At 38.9% G+C, this 20,984-nt stretch overlaps 1 protein-coding gene across 2 annotated transcripts in view; it reads left to right on the top strand.

Moving 5' to 3' along the window:
* Nucleotides 1-20,984, top strand: part of ESYT2 (extended synaptotagmin 2) — an 80,358-nt gene that overhangs the window by 13,543 nt on the left and 45,831 nt on the right. For both annotated transcript variants that reach the window (XM_066551184.1, XM_066551175.1), the window contains exons 2-4: nt 16,614-16,655; nt 17,236-17,370; nt 19,132-19,208. In XM_066551184.1, the coding sequence (XP_066407281.1) occupies nt 16,614-16,655; nt 17,236-17,370; nt 19,132-19,208 (254 nt within the window). The remainder of the gene's footprint in view (nt 1-16,613; nt 16,656-17,235; nt 17,371-19,131; nt 19,209-20,984) is intronic.

Here is a 20,984-nt window from a genome sequence, read left to right as displayed (position 1 = left end):
CAGTCACACTTCCTGTAGCAAACTGAAATTTAGGTCCCATACTTGGGCACCTCTTTCCAGAGATGAAGGTCTGTCCCTGGAACCTGCCTTTGATGAATGGGAAGGGGTGAACAGAGCTCTTTGCAGGAGGTCCCTTTTCTCTGTATAATATGAACCTACAATAATGAGGTTAACTAACTACACTGCTGCTTTTTACATGCTTAAATTTATCAAAGAATAATTTGGGCCACAACTGTTAGATTTTAATTAATACATGTAGTAAATATTCTGTGGTAGAATTTCTAAAAAAATTACTAGCATCTGTTACAAAATCTGCTGAGAGTTTCAGAGCTGACAGTGACTTGGCTGCACATACTTTTCTCTGCATGGGCACAAAGATTAACCTGTCCAAGAGAAATTCAGCTGAAGGAAGGCTCTGCTTTGGAGGAGTCAAATAAATTGCATTGCCATAGGCAAGATTTCTTGGAGCTAGATTTTAGACAACTGACTTACTAGGTGGTTGTTGGCAGTTCAGGCAGTTTTCTTGGAATTTACAGAATTATTACTAAGTTGGGTTTTAGCAAATAGGTGTTTGGTTTCCCCTTAGAGCTAGAATCTGCTGAACTTCAATTTAAACATACAGGTGCAAATTAGTTGGAGTTTATCTTTGTGGTCAGTATACACATCTCCAGAGGACTGTACTGACAATAAGGAAATCTTCAACATGTCAGATACATCTCCCCAGAGGCCTTTATTTCTCTTTTATTGATGATAAAGCAGGTGTAGAGTGACTTGTTTATTCTTGAACATATAAAAGAATATTGAGAATTAGAGAAAAGTAATTAATCAGTTGCAATTGCCTACTGATTAACAATATTTGAATCTTAAAAACTGGAAATCATTGAAATTGCTGTGAAACCATATGTAGGTAAAAAGGTGCTGAGATGTAAAATGTTTTTCCCATCTTTTCTTTGTCATACAACCAACGTCTAGTGGGTAAGATCTGATTATCACAGTTCCAGCTATGGGCTGTATAAATACACAGAGTGGGACAGTAGATGCAGATTAAAATACAGAAATTGTGAGCTTAAGTATCAGTTATAAACTGCTCAGTCTTAAAAGACTCTTAGGGGTGTAATGTTGTGATTAATTGGAGGCAGTAACGTGACACTGCCTACTGCTGTTGTTAATTAAAATGGCATTGATTTATGATGGCTATTTTTGCTGCTAAATGGCAAAGTGGAAGAACACAGTGTGTTGGTAAGAGTTGAGCTAGGAGTAAAGAATATTCAAGAGATCCCCAAATGCTTGGCTTATCTTCAGCATTGATGATAATCAGTAACAGGAGAGGTGACAGTTCCATGTTGCATTTATAAGAGGGATAATGTATCCAATTCCTCTTTTTTCACTCTTGCTATGTCTCCATCCTGCCTGTCAAACACCCAACAATTCTAATGCTGGAACATTGCTCCTCCTAGGCCAAGGAGATACTGAATCTAAATCACTCAGCTACTTGCTGCCCATGGTTTGTTTGAAGGGCAGAGGCTGCCTTTATGTAAGGGGTGGTTTCTGTGTGAGTAAAACGTCTCCATGCAAGTGGTGCTGCCCATAAGCAGTGGCTGTATGTATAGAAGCAAGGTTATGTCATTCAAGTCAGCACTGCACGCTTGATTGGCCATTCTTGAGGTGAACTGATGGCATTATTGAAAACCTTGGCTATAGACTCAAGATAGTAGTTTGTCCACAGTCTGTGCTTCCACTGAAGGGCTGCTTTTGTAAGTGCTTCTGTGAAAATCAGAGTATATTCTCTCAAAAAAATTCAGGAACTCCTCTACAAACATATGCAAATAAAATAAATGAATTTACATTAGAAGCAGAGAAATTTAAATGGAGTGTCATTTAAAGCATATATGGCCAAATGTTAAACTTCCCAAAACATTGGAGAAAGCAGATTCTTTGGTTTCCAGTATTGTTTTATAAAAGAACTTAATTTAGAAAGAGGATTTACATTTTTTTAGAATTTATGATCACTTACTTTGCTTGCTTTTTTAAGATGGAAAACTTTTTCACAGAGTCTGAAGAATGTTTTGATGCGGAGCATTGCAAGTGAGCTGCATCAAAAGATTGTATCAGTGATGGTTTGCAGTCCTGACATGAGAGAAAGTGTCTGTGTCTGTAGGAAGCTGGAATCTTAGGAGATGTTTCCTGGAAGCAGGGCCTGGAGAAATTTTGGTAGGGTGAACAGGAGCATTGCAAACTGAAATAATTTTTTGAAATAATTTTTGGACTTGTAATTTCTGTTTAGTGTTTTGTATTTTTGTATTTACTACTGATGTCTTAAAAGATGACACCATCTTGAAACTTCATCAGTGTTTTTCCTTTTTTTTTCACTCAAAAGATGAAATGGTGGTTTCAAACTCCAGATTTCCTACATATTAGCAGTATTTCTTTTCCCTTGGCTTTATTGATTTGTAAAGACTTGTGTGGTTGGGGTAAATGACTAAACAAATGTTGCTGTATACACAAGTCCAAGGATCAACAGGACTGACAAATATCCAGGTGTGTTTTAACTAAAATACTAAAACATGTAATACTGTGTTGTTGGAAAAAATGTACAGGCCAGCCTTGGGTGCTCATTTACTCATTTGCTGCAGTTCCACTTGAGGAGCTTTATCTTCCTTTTCGCTAAGTGTGGACTTCAATATGGTGCAGACTGTGATGTGTCTGCCAGGTAGTGTCCATCTGTTTGTGGATGAAAAATCTCCTAGTGCTGTGGATGGTGTACTTTGGTATTTCACTTTCTGAAAATTATTGTACAGTTGTAGAGACATTGCAGGCCCAGGAGATTTGCAACTTGCTGCATGTTCCACTGTGCAGATGCTGCATGTGCCAGCCCAGTAACATAAGCACATGAATTTTCCTCAGAGGATGCAGTTTCAGTAGCAGCCTGTCCTTGTGCAGGTTTGAATTAAGTACACTTACTCTGCTTTTTCTAAAATAGCTTCTTGGATAAGAGGTGCTAAGCTCAGTCATGGGATAGATACTCAGCTGGAAGATAGGCTGTCCAAAGGTGATTTGTGTGAATTAAAGGCCATTGGTGCAAATTTAAAAGTCTTCCTATGTCTTTGTAAAATCTTTTCAGTAAATAATGAAAATACTTTTTCTGTTTCAAAGCAAAGTGATATTACTGGGTGGGGATTTTTGTTTATGTTGAACATTACTCTCTGTCATTGTTGAGGACATTTTTTCCTCTAAAGTACCTTTTCTTAACATATAGAGTTAAAATAGTAAGACTGATATTTAAGGATAATAGCTAATTTAGCTGGGGAGGCAGTCTGGGTTTTGATTCCACCTTGTAGCTCAAACATGATGTAGCATTCCTTAGTTTAGAAACTTGATTTAGCAGGGAGTGTTTTCAGTGTCTTTCCTTAGCAACCCAGCCTACCAAAACACACCAGAGCTGCCCTTCCTGCTCTGTTCTGAGGAACAGTAGCAAACTCCATGGTTTTAAGGTGGAGTTTATAAACAAAAATAGGATAATGAGTCCTGCAATTGTAGGGGATTGGAATTCAGTGGTCAGAGTATTTTCCAATTACGTATTTTGTTGGTCTTGCATTTTCAGTATGATCCTGTATGAGGTTAAGGGCTGCACTTAAACTTTTAAGTATATTTACCTGAGGAGTATTCATTAAATGGAATTGCTTGTGGGGTTTTTTTTGCTTGTTTTCTTTGGTAAGGGCTAAGCATGCCTCAAGATAGAAGGGGTGCTGGAGGATGCCAGCAGCTGCTAAAGGTTATAGCCATCCTTTGCAGAAGCTGAGAGGGCATTCAGGGAAGGATAACTCCATAGTACTGTTTTAGTTTGATTTTCCCTTGGACATCACTTCTGATTGCTGTATGAGCTGGATGTTTGATCTTTCTCAGTGCAGAAGTTGCAATGTAATGTGTTGCCAGTGAAATGGCAGCAGTTCTGTTACAGAACAGTGCTGTACACACTGTTGAGGGGTGCTGATACACAGCCCATTGAGGGGGACAGAATTGTTCTAGAGAGAAGGGAGAACAAATCTTATAAACCTTAAAAAAAATTTAGCATCTACCTAATTATTAGAAATACTGGGATTTGTATATGAAGCTGGTATAAGAATTTGGTTAAATGCTTGAATGAAAGAACCAGAAGGAGTTGCACATGTATCTGATACCTGGTGCTGTCAGGTTAGCTGGGGCTTTCTTCCCCGCCATTTGTCACTGCATTAACTGAGACCCCATTTAAACACTGCAGCCCTTTTTGCTTTCACTTTAATTGGAATGCTCTGCTTTCTGTTACTTTGTCAGCAGAGTTTTATAGTTTCAGAGAGGGTTAATCACTGATTATTTACAGGTTCCACACAACTCCTGGTCTATTGCTCTGCATTCTTTATACTCTCTGGATTTTACATAGTGGGTTTCTAGTGTTTCAACTAGGAATGAAACAGGGATTTTAAAATGCCTGTTATATCTTGCATGATTTCTTATTATAATTCAAAAATGTTTTAACATCAAGAATAAGCTCTGGCTGGATAGTACTGGATGCAGTGCAGTATGCAGAAGTTAAGCATCTTTGCTGGTGTTGGGTCAGAGTCAGTCAAAACAAGCACTAAGTTTTAACTGCTGAGTGTATTCTACAGACTTGTTTGACTTCTTAGGATTAACTTCTTAGGACTTCTAGGTTAACCTAACTTGAATTTTTGTGTCACGATGCTGCATTTTTTTGGATACCACTAAAAAAAAATCCAGGTTCTCCATTTTGCTCTTTTGTATTTTCAAATACAAATTTGCAGATTGCTCATTCCTAACAAATACAAAGCCAATTTTACTTGTCACAGTTCACATAGATTTGTTTCAAATGTGTTGTGAATTATAGATTACATTAGAAAGAATAGAAGGTTGGGCTTCATCATGGAGATGTTTCAGGCTAAAGACAAGGAAGAAGATTTAATCTGCCCGAGAAAGAGGAGTCTAGCAGAAGGTGATGATTGCTTCTTAACACTTGCCTTTTCTGAAAGCTGATGCCCATTTTAGCTCTCACAGAACACCTGCATGGCTCCCTTAGGGAGATGAACTGTGCCGTCCAGTGAGTGCTAAAGGAATGAGCTCTCCCTGCTGCAGGAATCAGTCTCTGGATCAGAGCTGACTGCAGGGTGAGGGAATAGGGCAGGAGGTCAGTGGAGTAAAAGGTGAAGAAACCTTCAGGGTTTTGTTGTAGATACTAGCAACAAGGCTGGCTGGCAATTTGGTGCAGAGCCCAGCACTTCTTTTCACAGCTGTAGACTGTTCAAAGAATAGCAAGTTGTGCTGTGACACTGGTTGTATAAGCTGTTTTAAAAGCTAATGTTTAGCAGTCCAGAGAGGAAAATTTGTCTGCTGTTGACTGTCAAGAGAGTAAGACACTCTGGCATGCAGGGGGGTGGGAACATGCCTGGATTCTCAAGGGAACTGAAAATGAATTTGTTATAGAGACTTGAAAGTACAAAAGAGGTCATGTTTTTGAAATGCGACAAATTGAAAATATTGTGCTAATGCTTTAATAATTTTATTTTAAAAACTGAAGGCTTGAATTTCAAGGTATTAAGACTTTATTTGTAGAAGGAGAAGAAGAAATTAAATTACTCCTGGGAATACAAGGGTAAAGTCAATAATGTCAAACAAGAGTACTGTGCAAGATTTTTTAAGTGGTAAAATTTGGTGGGTCCTGAGAGCTGTGGTTCATCTTATGCCTTTTAGCAGTTTAAACATTTAAAATCTGGGTCTTTGCTTTCAGTAATTGCAATGCTTGTGGGAATTTGGAGATGTGCTAATGCAGGCTTATGAAACATTAAATGTTTCATTTTGTAAACCTTGGTTGCACTACTTCTCTGTAACATGGTGTGAGAGCAAGACTTTGGTCAGTATAATCCAGTTTTTGATATTTTACTTGTATAGAGCCTTATGCTACTAATTTTTTTTTTAAACTGTGCTTGTCCTGGCCCTCTGTTGGACATCAGCATTTATAAAATACAATTGTTTCTGCTGTAAATGCCTGTTGAGGTGAGATTGGAAAAGGGCATCATGTTGTCCTAAGTGTTCATGTTAGCTTCTAGTCTTCTGAATGAGGAAGTGGTATAGACAAAAACTGTTGTAAATGTGGATAGTAAACAGTCAAAATGTTACACCTAAATTTTTATGTTTCCTCACTTTAAGATGTGCTCAACAGGTGTGGTACATGTGAAAAATGTCTCTTCCTGTGTCTGGTTATCAGTCTTCTGTCAGAGGTTCTGGGTGGCAGTCCCTCAGAACTGGAAACCATTAAAAGGTTCCTGCAACCTATTCCCCCCATATGCCTTCTACTCCTTTATTATTGTTATTACTGTCCTGTCTCACTCCAAACTAAGCACTGAAAACTTGCCTTTGTCCTTTTAGAGATGGAAAGTGAAAAAGAAATGTGATCGTGGCAATCCAGGAAAAATTACAAGATATTAAACTGGAGTGAAAATAAAGCAGTTTGGCTACAGAGTTGATGTCATCTCTACATTGAAGCCTGAGTTATGATATATATTACTAATATATGAGAACTTGAAGATACTTCTGAAATTAGTCTGTGCTAGAAGATGAATCTGTGGTAGTGGACTAAAAGCTTCAAGCTTTCTGTTCTGGAAGAGGTAACAGCTGAGCAAAGCAAACCCATGTGGTTCTCTCTGGCAGACATCCTGTGTTGTGTTTAGGGTAGATGCTGCACCCAGATACCAGAGAAAACCATGCCAATGTACTTGCATGTATTTGGAAAGAAACTCTAACCTTTACTGGTGGAGAAGGAGATTTTTGTTTCATGTGGTTTGTGAGGTGATTAGGCCTGAATGCTTCTGGAAGTTAAAGATGATCGGTTTTTAGTTTCTAGACTGAAGCTCTTGCCTCAGTTGGGGCTGCAGAGGCTGAGTGTCAGGCTAGAAGCAGGATTTTCCAGTTCCCTTCCTAGCAGACTTCTGTTCTGTCATTCTTCCAGAGCAGCTGCTTCTAATGCCTATCCCGGAGGATTTTGTTAGAGCAAGCTGCTGCTAAGTAGGAGGTCTCTGGGTAACTTTCTATTATGGCATGCTCGCTCCATCTCTGCAAAAATAGCAGCACTTAGGCAAATTGAATCTAGTTTTGGTATTGGTGAGTTAAATTGCTGAAAAGTTATGCAGCTTTTGACAAGTCACACTGCCACTGTGAGAGAAGCATATTTAATAGATGTTGAAGTGAAAGATGTGCATGAAAAAATGAAACTGCTGTGCTTTGAAATGGCTCAGCATCCTTCACTTCTGAATTGCAGCACTTAGTTCTGGGCTGCTTTTTCAGTCATATCAGAGCTCTGGAGCCTCCTTTTAGGCAGGGTTCATCTTTTTCAAATGCAGCATTATTTTACATTGCCAAAGACATTATTTGCTGTAGAAACTGGGGAGAATATCCAGGTGAGAATATTCTGGTGGTGTTGCAGGGCTGCATAAGGATGGATTCTGAATCCTCAGCTGCCAAAACTATAAGCTGATTAAGCTTTTGATGGGCTGCTAGCAAAAATTGGAGGATTGTTGATTTTCTAAATGCTGTTCTAATGAATTCTGCAATAAGCAGGAAAACAGAGGGACAACTCTCAATTACAGTCCTGTATATGTATTTAATATATAATATATTTTAAAAAAATCTTAGCAAAGTATCATGATTGTATTATTAAAATGAGAAATACAGATAAATTTCTGGTTATTGGTAAAATGTAAAAAAGGCATTTTATCCTTTGAATTAATGGCATGCTTTAATTTTAGCCCAGCAGAAAGGTTGGATATGGGATCCCTCTGTGGAGTTTGGGCTCTAGTGAGGTTCAAAGGGTGTGTGTATGGGCAGTGGTGTCTCTTGGCAGTGTTTTGGGAGGGTCTGGTTCATGCTGGTTTAGCCTGACTTTACAAGACACAGCCTATGTGCTGCTAGTTGCTTTCCTTGTCCCCCAGATATGGTACTTATGAATATATATTAAGAAATAATGTCCTTCAGGCCATACCAGGATGCTGAAATGTCCTGTGTATGTGAACTGCTGTTTATTCCAGGTTTGAACTACTCTGTACCTTAGGCTTTTCTTTAGACCTTTAAGAAAGAGATGAGGAACAGAGGTAACAAGGAAGGTTGTAAGGAAATTAAAATTTCTATACCTTACAAAGAATGTCAGTTTTATTACTTGAGGTGTATGAATTCTATCGTAGTAGCTTTCCTGTGTTACCATTGAACCTTGGAGGTGTTGAAAAGCTGCTTGTTTCAATTTCTCCAAGCACCAGCTTGTTTTGTCTTTAATTGCTATGTTGTTGAAGAAATTACTTTCCACCCTAATGCTCACAGTGACTGAAACAGCTCAGGGTAGGGGGGAATACAGAGATCACCCTGGAAAACTCGTGCTGAACAGCTGTCTGTAATTTGCTGTGGCACCTCACAGGACTTGAACTGATAGAGGCAGCTCACGTGGGGTGGCAGTGTTTGTGCTGGTAGAGTGTTTTGGGAACATGTGGTGGGGTACCAAGTATGTGTTCCTAAAGCCACTCTTGTCTTATAGGTGCAAATCTGACTCAAAGGCCATGTAATTGCTTCTTTCATAAAGGTTTATTTTGTTTTCCAATGTGTTGTCCAAGCACTTAAATGGCTTATGTTCCACTTTATAAATAAATATAGTCCTTAACCTTGCTTGGTATTACAGCTGTTTCTTTCATTTAAGTATGTTTCTACTTTTTCCACTATTTCCATTTTACTTTGAGGTTTTATCATGATCATAGAGGCATGGCAAAAATTTTAGGGTCCTTTCCCACCTCCTTTATATCTTACTCAGTGTGTGCACTCTCTGTGTGGAGGGGAGTAGTTTTATTTTTTCCTCTACCCTTAATTTTCTTTTGTTTGATTTTTTTTTAAACTTTTTTTTCTTTGTTTGTTTATGGGCCATTATTGTCAAAACTTGTGCTGCTTATTTTGCAACACTTTTAGGTTACTTGATACTGATTTATGTGGGTCTTTCTAACTGGTATTCTGTGAAGTGTCCTATGGACATAAATAGTGTGTTTGACAAAACTGATTTTCTATGCTCAGTCTGCTTCTGGACCTTGCAGATGTTTCTGTTGAAAGATGAGGCACATGCAGCTTATCTGTAATGATTCTCAGGGAAACTGATTTGAGAGTCCTGGCTTAATTCTCAAACTGCAAACACACCACATTTGTGGTCCTGAGCATGAATTTTGCTATGCAAAGGCTGATTATTTTAATGTATTTAAAATTGCAACCACAAAATCCATCCCAAGGCATGCTAAACAGAAACTTAATCAGATTAGCAGAAGTAATGGGAATAACAGTTGATTGTTGGTTTAGTAACAAGGGCCTGCAGGATTTCTAAGGAACCCTCACTATTAGCATTTAACCTTTCCTTTCAGAAATACTGCATCCTGCAGTTCTGCAACAGTAAATATTTTGTGGGATTTCCTTAGAGGAGGAGAGAGCCAGGGTATTTCTGGTATTGATAGGAGTTGGGAGAATTGCTCAGTCAAGCCCAGAGGTGAATTCCTGCAGTTACAGAGCCTGGCTGCTGTGCTTTCCCTCCCAGCTCCCCCATCTTCAGCTCCTGTCAGGAAGGAGGGGTCCTCCCTGCAGCCTGGCTGTGAGGAGAGGCCTCTGCAGGCTGTGCCAAGTGGCAAAAGTGGAAGGGAACCAATCATTCACCTATTGCTGCTCCTTGTTGCTTCAGAGAGGGGATTGCTGGCTGGAATACATGGGATTAAGCTATTAGCCCTGCTGAGCTCTGTTTTACCTAAAATGTCCTTAGGCCAGCCTGCTTTACCAACCAGAAAACACTGGAGTGAATAGCTGTTAAATTGAGCTTGAATATCACTATATGACACCATTTATTCTATCCATGCTGGCTTCTCCTGTTAGTAACTTTCTCTGGCCTTTTTGAGTTACAAGTGCAGTGAGTTTAGACAAACTGTCAGCTATAATTCAAAGGAAAATTTAATTTTAGTGTGTTTTGGTTTTTTGCCACACCACTGGCTTTAGGCTTAATGGTTAAATAACTGCTTATGCTGGACATTCAGAAGGTTTTAGAGCACCTAATTTGGGCTTCTGTCCTGAATTTCCTTCAGTGGTATGGTCTCTCCCTACCCACAGATTATGTATGAAGAGACTATGAAAATTTACTGTGATACCCTCATACATTTTTACATTTAAACTAGACAAATGTACTTTTGTTAGAGAGGAGGATGGAGGATTTATATATGTAATTTTAGCTTTCCAAAGTAAGCAGAAGGGCTCAGTATAGAAGTGATATTTGTGAAATAGCTGGAAAAGTGCTCAAGAATATTTTGCTGCTTTGTAACTATATAAAGAAACTTGATTATATTGTGTGACCTTAAAGTGGCTGGTATAGTTTCTTTAAGATTTACATCTGGAGCAACAAATAATCAGTGCAAAGGGAAGGAACTAAGCTTAAGTTAAGTAATGCTGACTCAGATAAGTATCTGTTAAGCATAGCTATGATAGTACATTATTTTTTATGTAGAATATTCTACAGTGTGTGGAAGTGCCTTGTCAGGATTGTTGAGTGCAACTCCTGGCCCTATGGAGAGCACCCCAAGAATCACACCATGTGCCTGAGAGCATTAGAATTCTTACCTTTAATCTTTGAATATAAAATGGAAGAAACCCAAAATTTTGGGGGTTTTTGGGGGGGCTTTTTATTTGTTGTTGTTGGGGTTTTTTTGTTTTTTTTTTTTTCTTTAAATCTAATCTGTTTTTATTGCTTCTATTTCTTCTATTGCTGTAATACACAATTCATGAAAAGTGGTTGGTTTGGAGCAAATTAAGTTTTCAGTTTTTGGAATGCTCTGGTCAATACCTGTAGATTTGTACTTTCAGTGTAGATGTTATGTAGATAATATTTAGGGCCTATGTGTTATTCATAATCATAAAATAAATGTTAAATTTAACTAGGGTTGTTTCATAAATACCTTTAAGGATGGAGAAAACTTTCAAAGATAATTTTTAAGAGAAAAAATGTTTTACAATGAGGGTATCAGTGAATAGTAACAGCTATTATGCAATTTATGTTTTAAAGTAGATTATTAGTACCTGTGACTTGTGTTGAGAGCAATTCAACATTACTTACAGAAGGGTGATGTCATGTCTTTCCTTCTGAATTTCTTGTCAATGCTTCTTTTAGGGAGATTTATGTAGATAAGTGAAACTTCCTTTATGTGAATGAAAAATTATATTTAAGGCATTTATGTTATTATTTGCACTTTGATCCTCATTTCATGTTATTTGCTGATTGCTATTTGACTCTTCAAAATTTCCCACCAATCCTTAGTTCATGGCATTTGAGTGTAATAGTTATTATTCTGTGTCTAGATTTTTTCCTTGGAAAGATGCAGATGCTGGTCTGGCCAGAAAACTGAGTCAATTTAGCCAGTATGAAGAGAGTTTAAAAAATAAAATAATAAGAAATGTTTCTGCTGTTTTTACTGCTATTGTAAGTGGTTTTCTTTTGTCCCTTTTTTCTTTTATTGTCTTCCAGGACAATAGAACTGCATTCCTTGGGCTCTTTCTGGTGTTTTATTGATCATTACAAAAAATGCTGTGTTCTGAATTGAGTTTTCAGAAGTGCAGGATCAGAAATAGAAAGTAAATGTGAAAGTTATTTAGAGCTAAGCACAAGCAGTTGTGTGAGAAAGCCAGATAGCGTCTTTTTAATGTGCAGAAATGCATCTTTTGAGCACTTCCAAATATTTTGCAAGATAACCTTTAATAATAGAACTTTCCTGGAACATGTAATATTGTGATGTTTTTGGTGTTGAACGTGGTCATTGGGGCATTTCTTGCAACAGTTCTCTCTTGTTATACTTTGCTTTGAATAATGACTTGCCACACCAAGTGGTTGAAATGACACTGCTTGCCAAACCTGCATGAGTAATTTACTAACAGAAGCCAAGAGGAAAATGCTTTTAGTCGTTAACTGTCTTAGCTGAAATCTTGACTTCTGTCTCTTTCTGTTGTGCTTGTCAATAGATTTTTATACTAGAATTAACAGACTTTGCACATCACTTGGTCTGATTCTTGCTTCTGGTCATAAAAATGTTTGTGCAGTTGCTTCAATGTTCTTGTGTTAGTCCTGACTGATCCAACTTCTATCCCTCAGGCTTTTTCCTGTTGTCTATGCATAGGATTGTATTTGAAGTCAAAAAATCTTAAAGCAAAAAATAATTTTGCCACTGTTATTGCAGTCTCATATAGCAGGCTGAAAATATATGGGATTAGTAGATGGATAAATTTTTAATTCTTTGTTTTCAGACAGCCTGGGTTTGGAGCATCTAAAGATTAAGCAAAGCCCAGCTTTTGATTCAAGGCTGGCTTGACTGAAAATTTCAGAGTCTTGAAAATATAAGATTCTCTGCTCTCTGAGTGTCAGAATGAACCAAACTCGACTAAATTAAAATTGGAGTGAGCAAGCAGAAAAGCAAGAATGGAAAAGGGATGAGAAACAGGAATAGAAGATATTGTATTATTTGTTGCCTATTATCACATGCAACTGCAGGTGTAAACTAGGCTTACATAATTGAGGAGCAGGCTTAGTGCCAACTCATGTAACTGTAGGAGCATGAGAGGTGTGGCACACCAAAGGACAAGTAATTATTAAATCTGTGGAAATATTAAGAGTCATGTCCTGTTAAGCAAGGTCTTAATGAAGGCTGAAGAGTAGATAAAATAAAAAATTAATAAATTAGCATATATGGGTAGATTTGAGTATCTGTGGCCTCTTTTTTGTTTACCAACCTATCTCAAGTGTTTCTGCATAATTTGGGACTGAATGTGAAGACTGCTTGATAGGTGCAAGAGAGATACTTCCTCTTCTCCTCATTGCACAGAGGTGTACTGGATGTCAGCTGTGTGCACGGTGCCGGGGATGTGGCCTGTGCCTTCAGAAGTTTGTACTCTGAATCTGGGAAGTTGGATCACCCGTTGGAGGAAGGTGAATTTCATCTGGGCTGAGGTTATATTTAGAGCAGGAAGCCTCTCTCAAGTCTAGTGTGTCTTTTCTGTTGAATGTCAACTGGATACTTGTACAGAAGACTAAAACTGAATCGTGAACATGACAACTGTTATATCTTGCATTACTCACAGCAGACAGGTTTGCTTTTGGTATTTCCATGAATTTTCTTTTCCTTTCCTCATCTGTGTGTTTAATTTGTTGTTTCTAGTTATCTTATTTTGTTGCTGTTCATTGCAATGCCTCCTAGAATTCAGGAAAAGACCTCTAAGATCATCAAGTCCAACTGTTAATCTGATACTGCCAGATCTACCACTAAACTCTGACTCTAAATGCCACATCTGCAATACATCTAGCACTGGTGACTCTACCACTTCCTTAGGCAGCCTGTTCCAATGCTTAACAACTCTTTCAGTGAAAAAAATTTCTTATATGCATTCTAAACCTCGCTGGTGCACCTTGAGGCTATTTCCTCTTATCGTCTCTCTTTTTCACATGGGAGAAGAGAGCGCCTCTCATCTGGCTACAACCTACAAGGGAACAATAAGGTCTCCTCTGAGTTTCCTTTTCTCCAGGCTAAGCAACCCCAGCTCCATCAAGTGCTCCAGCTAAGCCTTGTGCTCCAGACCCTTTTCCAGCTTTGCTGCCCTTCTCTGGACATGCTCCAGCCCCTCAATGTCCTTCTGGGATTGAGGGGCCCAAAGCTGAACACAGGCTTCCAGGTGCAGCCTCACCAGTGCCCAGGACAGGGGGACAATCAGTGCCCTGGTCCTGCTGGCTGCACCATTTCTGATACAGGCCAGGATGCCTTTGGCTTTCTTGGCCACCTGGGCACACCTGGCTCATGTTCAGCTGCTGTCAACCAGCACCCCCAGGTCCTTTCCCCAGGGCCACTTTGCAGCCACTCTGTCCCCAGCCTGTAGCACTGCCTGGGGCTGTTGTGACCCAAATGCAGGACCCAGCACTTGTCCTTGTTGAACCTCATACCACTGGCCTTGGTCCATCAGTCCAGCCTGTCCAGATCCCTCTGCAGACCCTTCCTGCCCTCCAGCAGATCAACACTCTCACCCAGCTTGGTGTCACCTGCAAATCTACTGAGGGTGCTGTCCCTGCCTTCACACAGATCAATGATAATGACAGTAAACAGGAGTGTCCCCAACACTGAGCCCTGTGGAACAGACTTGTGACTGGCCAGCGTTACAACCATGGGTGTAGCTCCATAGCCCTGACTCTCTCTGGGCCTGGCCATCCAGCCAGTTTTTTACCCAGCTGATTTACACTGGTCCAAACCATGAGCAGCCAGTTTCTGCAGGAGAATGCTGTGGGAAAACATGTCAGGCTTCACTGAAGTCTGTGTCAGCACATTGACAGCCTTTCCCTTGTCCACTCATTCATGCTGTGATAACAGGAGATCAGCTCCATGGCCTTTGCTGGCACCAAGGTCAGAGTTACCTTTGCTGACCTCCAGTCACCTGGGACCTCCCCAGTTAGTCAGGACTGCTGGTAAATGATGGGGAAGTGGCTCTGGGAGCTCTTCTGCCAGCTGCCCCAGTACCACTGGGTGGATCCCTTCCAGGCCCAGAGACTTGCACTGGTCTAAGTGGTGTAGCAGGCTGCTGACCATTTCCTCTTGGATTACTTGGGTGTCCCCTCTGTGGAACAGCTCTGCAGCTCTGTGAAACTGAACATCACTGATCTCTCCTTCCTAAATCAGAATGAAACCTGTTGATCCAACATCATGTGCAAGTCATTACTCAGACTTGGTATTTTTCTGTTTGCAGATTCAGAAGGCAAATATTTTAAAGGAAAGATCAAGATATTATTTATTAGTGTTGGGGTTAACAGTGTTCATTCTTTCTGTTTCTTTAACTTTTTTACCATTGAGAGCAACATGAGAACCCTGCAAGACAAAAACTGAGTGTAAACTCTGTTCAGCAGTAAGTTCATATACATACTTGTAACTGCTTGTGTTGCAAAAGTAAAAAAAAAAAGTTAAGTATTTCTTGTTTTCAAAAAGTGGACACCATCCCCAACCCTCTTAAATACAGATTATGACATTCTACCCACCATAATTTTCTAGGAAATTAATTCTAAGTAAATAAAATAACATGGTTCCTAAATTGTTCCATCTGCCGTTTATAAGTCTATTATTTTAACTTTAGTAAAATAAATGATGTTGAATATTTTTTCTCAGTCAAACAGATCACTGGACACTTTCACACCGCTTGTAAAGCTTTTGAGAGATGTGATATACTTGAAAAAGATGCTGAGAGCCTTTCTTGACAGTGGAAGACAGCAGCATTTGTAATTCTTCAAGAATCTGTAGGAACATGGGGATTACTTTTGTTATTGACCTGGGATTGTTGAAAAAGAAACAGAGTGGAGAGATAGCTCTGACACAGTTAATTATGCTGCTGATGGGCAGCATAGCAAAAACTACATAGCAAAAGTTTGGGGGTCTAGATGAAATTAAGGACTGCTCTGAGGGCAGATTGAGTGTATGAAGAATATGTTAGTGCTGATTGTTAATGCAAGAAGTGAATAAAAACTGAAAGAAGTCATTAATGGGGCTTGCTTTCAAATTCATCTTTTTGAAAATACAGTTTAAAGAGTAGGTCTTTCACTGCCTGTTCACATCTGGGATATGCATAATAAAAATAACTGCTGTTGAAGCCGTGGTGCAATCTGTTATGCTATGAAGAGATTAAGACTTGGCAGTTCAGTTGAGACACTGCTTCACAAAAGTCACCATATGTAGGTCACAGTTTTTTAGTGTGTTCAAAGGCTCTTTGTGTTTGGGAGGTGTGATCTGCATCTTGTTCTACAGCCTGAGAGTTTCTAAGGAAATTCTTGTTAGCTCTGCTTCTTCAGGGGTTTATTTTTGTTTGGAGGGGATTTTTGGTTGGGTTTTTTTTGATGTGTGTGTTTGTAAAAGGTAAAGCTACTACCTGTGCTCTCTTGTGTCTGGAAAACTGTGTCTGTTCATCCAGCATTTAGTTGATGTTTTCCTATTGCCACAGGTACTTTCTGCCCTGTGTATAAACTGTCACTCTGTGTCTGACTGGTTTCTGCAGTTGTTTAAAGAAACCAATCACTAGAAATATCTTTCAAAGGGCTTTTGGCCGAACTTAAATCCATATTCCTGAGCTTCAACTTCACTGATTAAATATTTATAGCCATGATTTATTGACCTTGAAGAAGATTTGGCATGAATGAAAGGAAGTGGAAGTGCAGTTGGAACTCTGGCAGTCGCGTGTGTCCTGTTAATATTGGTTGACACAAGCTGGGTTGGCTGTGCTTGGTTTTTAGTTTGTCCATGGTGTTACAGCAGTACTTTGTTCCAGGTGCTACTACCAGAAACGAGTCCAAGCATATATTTATTTAGTTTAGAAATGAGTTTGTGTTTTAATTTGCTCGTGTTTTAATTCTCTTGTCAGGAGTGTTGACTGTTCAATATGTTGTCCACTGCCTAGGGAGATCCCTAAGCTTTCTGGTATTATAAATGACTGGACACAATTAACTAAAAAGTGGTTTTTATTTGTATTAATTTGTGTTTTGTATTTGTTTTGGGTTTTTTTAGGTGCATTTTCCAGACACAGAGAGAGCAGAATGGCTCAACAAGGTAAGGACATTGCTCCCAAATGGGAAGGGGCAGGAGGGAAGGCTGAGATTAAAATAAAAGGTGAAGCAAGAATCTGAGAACAGAGTAGTTTTAACTTCATGCTTTATACACTTGAAGTCTCTGATTGTTGATCCAGTTAGTCACAAGAAAGATTAAATTTAGTTTCATGGTCCTGAAGATGTGAGTTTTATGAATGATTTAAAGTGGCATAACAGTAATGACAGCTATAATTGTGTAGAAGTCATAGCAGCTGTAAACACAATCTTTAATTTTCTACTTGTCTGGGATACTTTCCAGTTACTGTAGGTTCCTGACCTACAATCTAAAAATAAATGAAATTTGCAGTTTTGATTTGTGTGTGTGATAATCTAAGATATAAATCTATGTAGCTTACTTTTTAAAAAATAGCTTTTATTCAAAGAGCATAGAACATGAATTAATTAGATAATAGTAAGAAAAAAGCAATATAGAATTTTCAGATAGAAAATTCAGATGCAGTGAAGTTCTGATTTTTACATTTATAACTTATTCATGTATTTTAGAGCTGTACTTCCATGTAGATTTTCTTTTTTCTCCTTAGACTGTAAAACAGATGTGGCCTTTTATTTGTCAATTCATTGAGAAACTCTTCCGAGAAACCATAGAACCAGCAGTGAGAGGAGCAAACAACCACCTCAGTACCTTCAGCTTTACAAAGATTGATATTGGTCATCAGGTCAGTGTCTGGGGAGGTTTTTTTAAGAGACCCTGTTTTACACAACATTTTCACGTAGCCTGTTCAAATCTGCACAGAAATATTTCCCTGTGACACTTGGTCATAAGCCTGATTCGGATTTCTGTTGTAACATTAAAATAAAAATATGTGGGTTTTTTAGCAGAGGCTTTATTGCATGTCCTGGGATCTATGCTTCAGAAACTTGACTGAGAATTTGGAGATGACTCAGTGTAGCAATGCCTGGTCACATGAAGAGCTCACAGCAATGTGATTTTAATATTGTTCATGCAATGCTTTACCTTAAGTGAGCAGGGACCATTATCCTTTTGGCAGACGGTCCAGGTGCAGTTTTCTTGTCACAGATGCACTTCTGATCATGTCATGTGTGGAGTCAATGACAAGGCTGCTGGCTTGGCTTTTCAAGGAGTGCACAAATCAGAGTATAAAGGGGCATACAGGTGTCTGTCTTCTGTTCCGTGCCATGAAAGAAGGGGTCTCATGCCTGCAGGAGAGCTTGTTTGACCAGTGCAAGCTGAGAATGATCCCCTCTGATTACAGCAAGTTCAGCACTACTTAATCATCCCTGCATTAACCAGAACTTTTCTGCTTTGAGATGCAGTTTAACAGCTTTTTCTTGAAGTTGTCTCTTGTGTTTCTGTTGCTTGTCATAAATTGAATTTCAAATAAGGATTTAAAAATCAACACCCCCACACACCCTCAAATGTTAGGAAACCTAAAATTAATTTTCAGGTGTGATAGAGGGGAATTGTTTTTCCTCTCTTTGTGACTCTATTTTATGTAGGTTAAAGTTCATTATGCTTTACTGCACCTTTGTGTGTTGGGTTTATTATTTTTTTTAATTGTAAAACCTTTTACATGGGGCCTCTGTCCTGCCCTAGATATATTTGTATTATAGACTGAAGCATTCCTTTTAAGTAGGTTTTAGATTAGCTCCCAGACCTCTGTATGGTTCTGCAGCTGAATTGAGTAACCTTGGACATGACAAAGAGCTATTCTTACTTTATATTGCAGCCTTGATTGAATTGATTGAGCTGCACAGCCCCAACACAGCAGCGAGATTTTGATTTTACAGAAATTATCAAAAAGCTGTAAATAGAAATAAGAAAATTTTTCAAGAAAGGAAAGACTCAAAAGTGAGGTTGTTAGTCATCCTCTCTTGCCCAGTGTTTGGTGAATATTTGAGGCTTGAGTGTGTGATTGATCTGTGTTAATTCTGTGTGAGGGAGAGAGGGGAGAGCATGAACACAATGATTTAGAGAGACAGCACAGAGTGGTTGATACGACTTGTTATGGGAATTACAGATTCTTTTCCATCTCTTCTCAGTAAATTCCACTTAAAGCAATTGTGTTTTTGTGAGCTAAATTTAGCTTGTTGTTGTAGTTACACAGAAAAGAATGCTTTGGGAGTGTTAGACATACACCTCTACAGAGAAATCAGATGTTTATGCAGGGGAGAGGGAAAGCTTGGTTATTAAATATTTTGTAAATCTTGAAGTTTAGTGGTCCATACCCAGGATAATTCTGGAAGGATTGTGGTTAATTGGACTCCAGCAAGGTAATTTTTACCCTTGAAATAAGAATTTGAACTAAATTGTGCTAGCCTTACTTCACACCTTTTAATGTTTATAGTAGGTTCTTAACTTCAGACAAGAATATGCCTATATTCACCTTTAATTCAAAGTTAAGAGTTTAATATACTTCTGTAGAAGAATCCAATTTTTACTTGCTTCATTGTTCCAGCCTCTGAGGATAAATGGTGTAAAAGTGTACACTGAAAATGTGGACAAAAGGCAGATCATTTTGGACCTTCAAATCAGGTAAACTTTATTCCTATATTACAATGGGGTCCCTGCTTTATAATTTGCACATTGTTTGATTTGGCAGTTACACTGGCCTGAAAGGAGAATTGGTTCATTATGCAAATATAGTCAGTTCTAATTGTGTATGAATGGAGGAAGAAGCTGCATGCTGTAAACAGCATTTATCTGAGGGAAATGGAATATCAGCTCTGTGTGGTTTCATCATTAAAGTCATGTTTGTTAATTAAAAAAAATACTTTCCAAAGATAAAGCACTATCTTTGACTTTTTTCCTTAATGTGTTAATACTTTGCCATTAAATGTAGTCTGAAATCTAAGATGTAAGATTTTTTGGGTTTTTTACTTTTCTCAGTTACTTATTATTTTATAAACATAGTATTAGGAAAAAATAATGATAGGTACAGAAGAAATTGTGTTTACTTTACCAGAGTAAATCTGTGTGTTATAAAATGCCAGAATGACTGTGCTCCATTCCTTCAGCCTTCTTTGCAATTTCATCTTGACTCCTTTTATATAGGTTTCTCAGCAGGTCTACCCTACATTTACCCCAGTCATTCTCAACACAATCTGCAGTAGCAGAGTTTTTTGAGAGTTCAGTAGTGAACCCATAAATGTTTTTGCAATTGACCATCTTTGGTCTGTGTTACCTTGGCTACTTTTGCCTGCTTGTGGATTATGGAAAGGCCAAATTTGTCGGTCACTGACAGTCCAGCAAGGAGCAGCCTTCTGTGCTCCTCACTGCTTGCCTGGCAGCAGCCAGGAGGGTCATCAGGCATCTCAGCTTCAGAGGCACTTCCAAAATTTGAACATGGTTATTCTTAAATTTGAATTATTTGTCTAAAGCTCAGCTATGCTGAAGCCTTTGCTGCTTTGGCAGAGCTGGGCAGGCCCCAGAGTGATAAGGGAAAAAGCTGCTGTCTCCTTCCCTAGGTTCCAGAGCAGCTGGGGGCTGCATCTGTGAACAGAGCCCAGTCTGTATTGAATTGAATCACTTTATTTCTGTAGGAAAAACACAGCTGTTCAAATCAGGGATTGGTGTTGCTGGACAAAGTACAGCAGGATTGGCTCTTGAGAGCTTATTTCACTGGATGAATGTGTTAGCCCTAATGGAGCAACTTCCTTCAGTTTTCTCTCTGTTGCCACTTCTGACAGCAGCTGGGAGAGCAGCCTCACCTCTTCAGAGACAAGCCCTCAGGAAAACGATCTTGTCTGACCAAACAGTCCACAGAAATTGGTTTTAAGAAGCTCTTTCTGTTCCAAAACCACTTCATCCCTTTAAGGCAGAACTATTCACAGGAAGACAGAGTAAATCTAGTTTTGGTTGTTTTTTTTTTCATTTCTGCTCATCCTCATGAAGTAGATACAAGTAAAAAAGCCAATAGGTTTGTACAAAAATTTCAGGAATAATGTCCTGTTACATAGACCTGAAGGAAATCTGTCTTATTGCATTACCTTGCAACCTGCTTAGTTAAGTGGTAGACAGCTGCAATAGAATCCAGTCTAAAAGGCTGAAATACATTCCTTGAAGTGGTTGAAATAACAATAATTGTGCTGGGTCAGTTGGATGCCTGTTGAGCCCAACATCCTGTGTCTAGTGCAGGTGGCACAGGCTTCCAGGAAGAAAAGGGAAACAAGAGCTCTGGAGTGGCTATCACAGCTTCTAGGAATTAAGGCTTAGACAAAACCATCATCAAAGGAAATCCTGTTTCATATTTAAGACTTTTCCTTGTCACCTCATTCAGAAGGGGCTCTTTTTCAAAGGCTTTTAGTATGC

The sequence above is a fragment of the Molothrus aeneus genome, chromosome 1 (genome assembly GCF_037042795.1).
Source record: "Molothrus aeneus isolate 106 chromosome 1, BPBGC_Maene_1.0, whole genome shotgun sequence".
NCBI lineage: Eukaryota > Metazoa > Chordata > Aves > Passeriformes > Icteridae > Molothrus > Molothrus aeneus.
The sequence above is the reverse complement of the archived record's forward strand: the minus strand, read 5'-3'. Positions and strand labels throughout refer to the sequence as shown.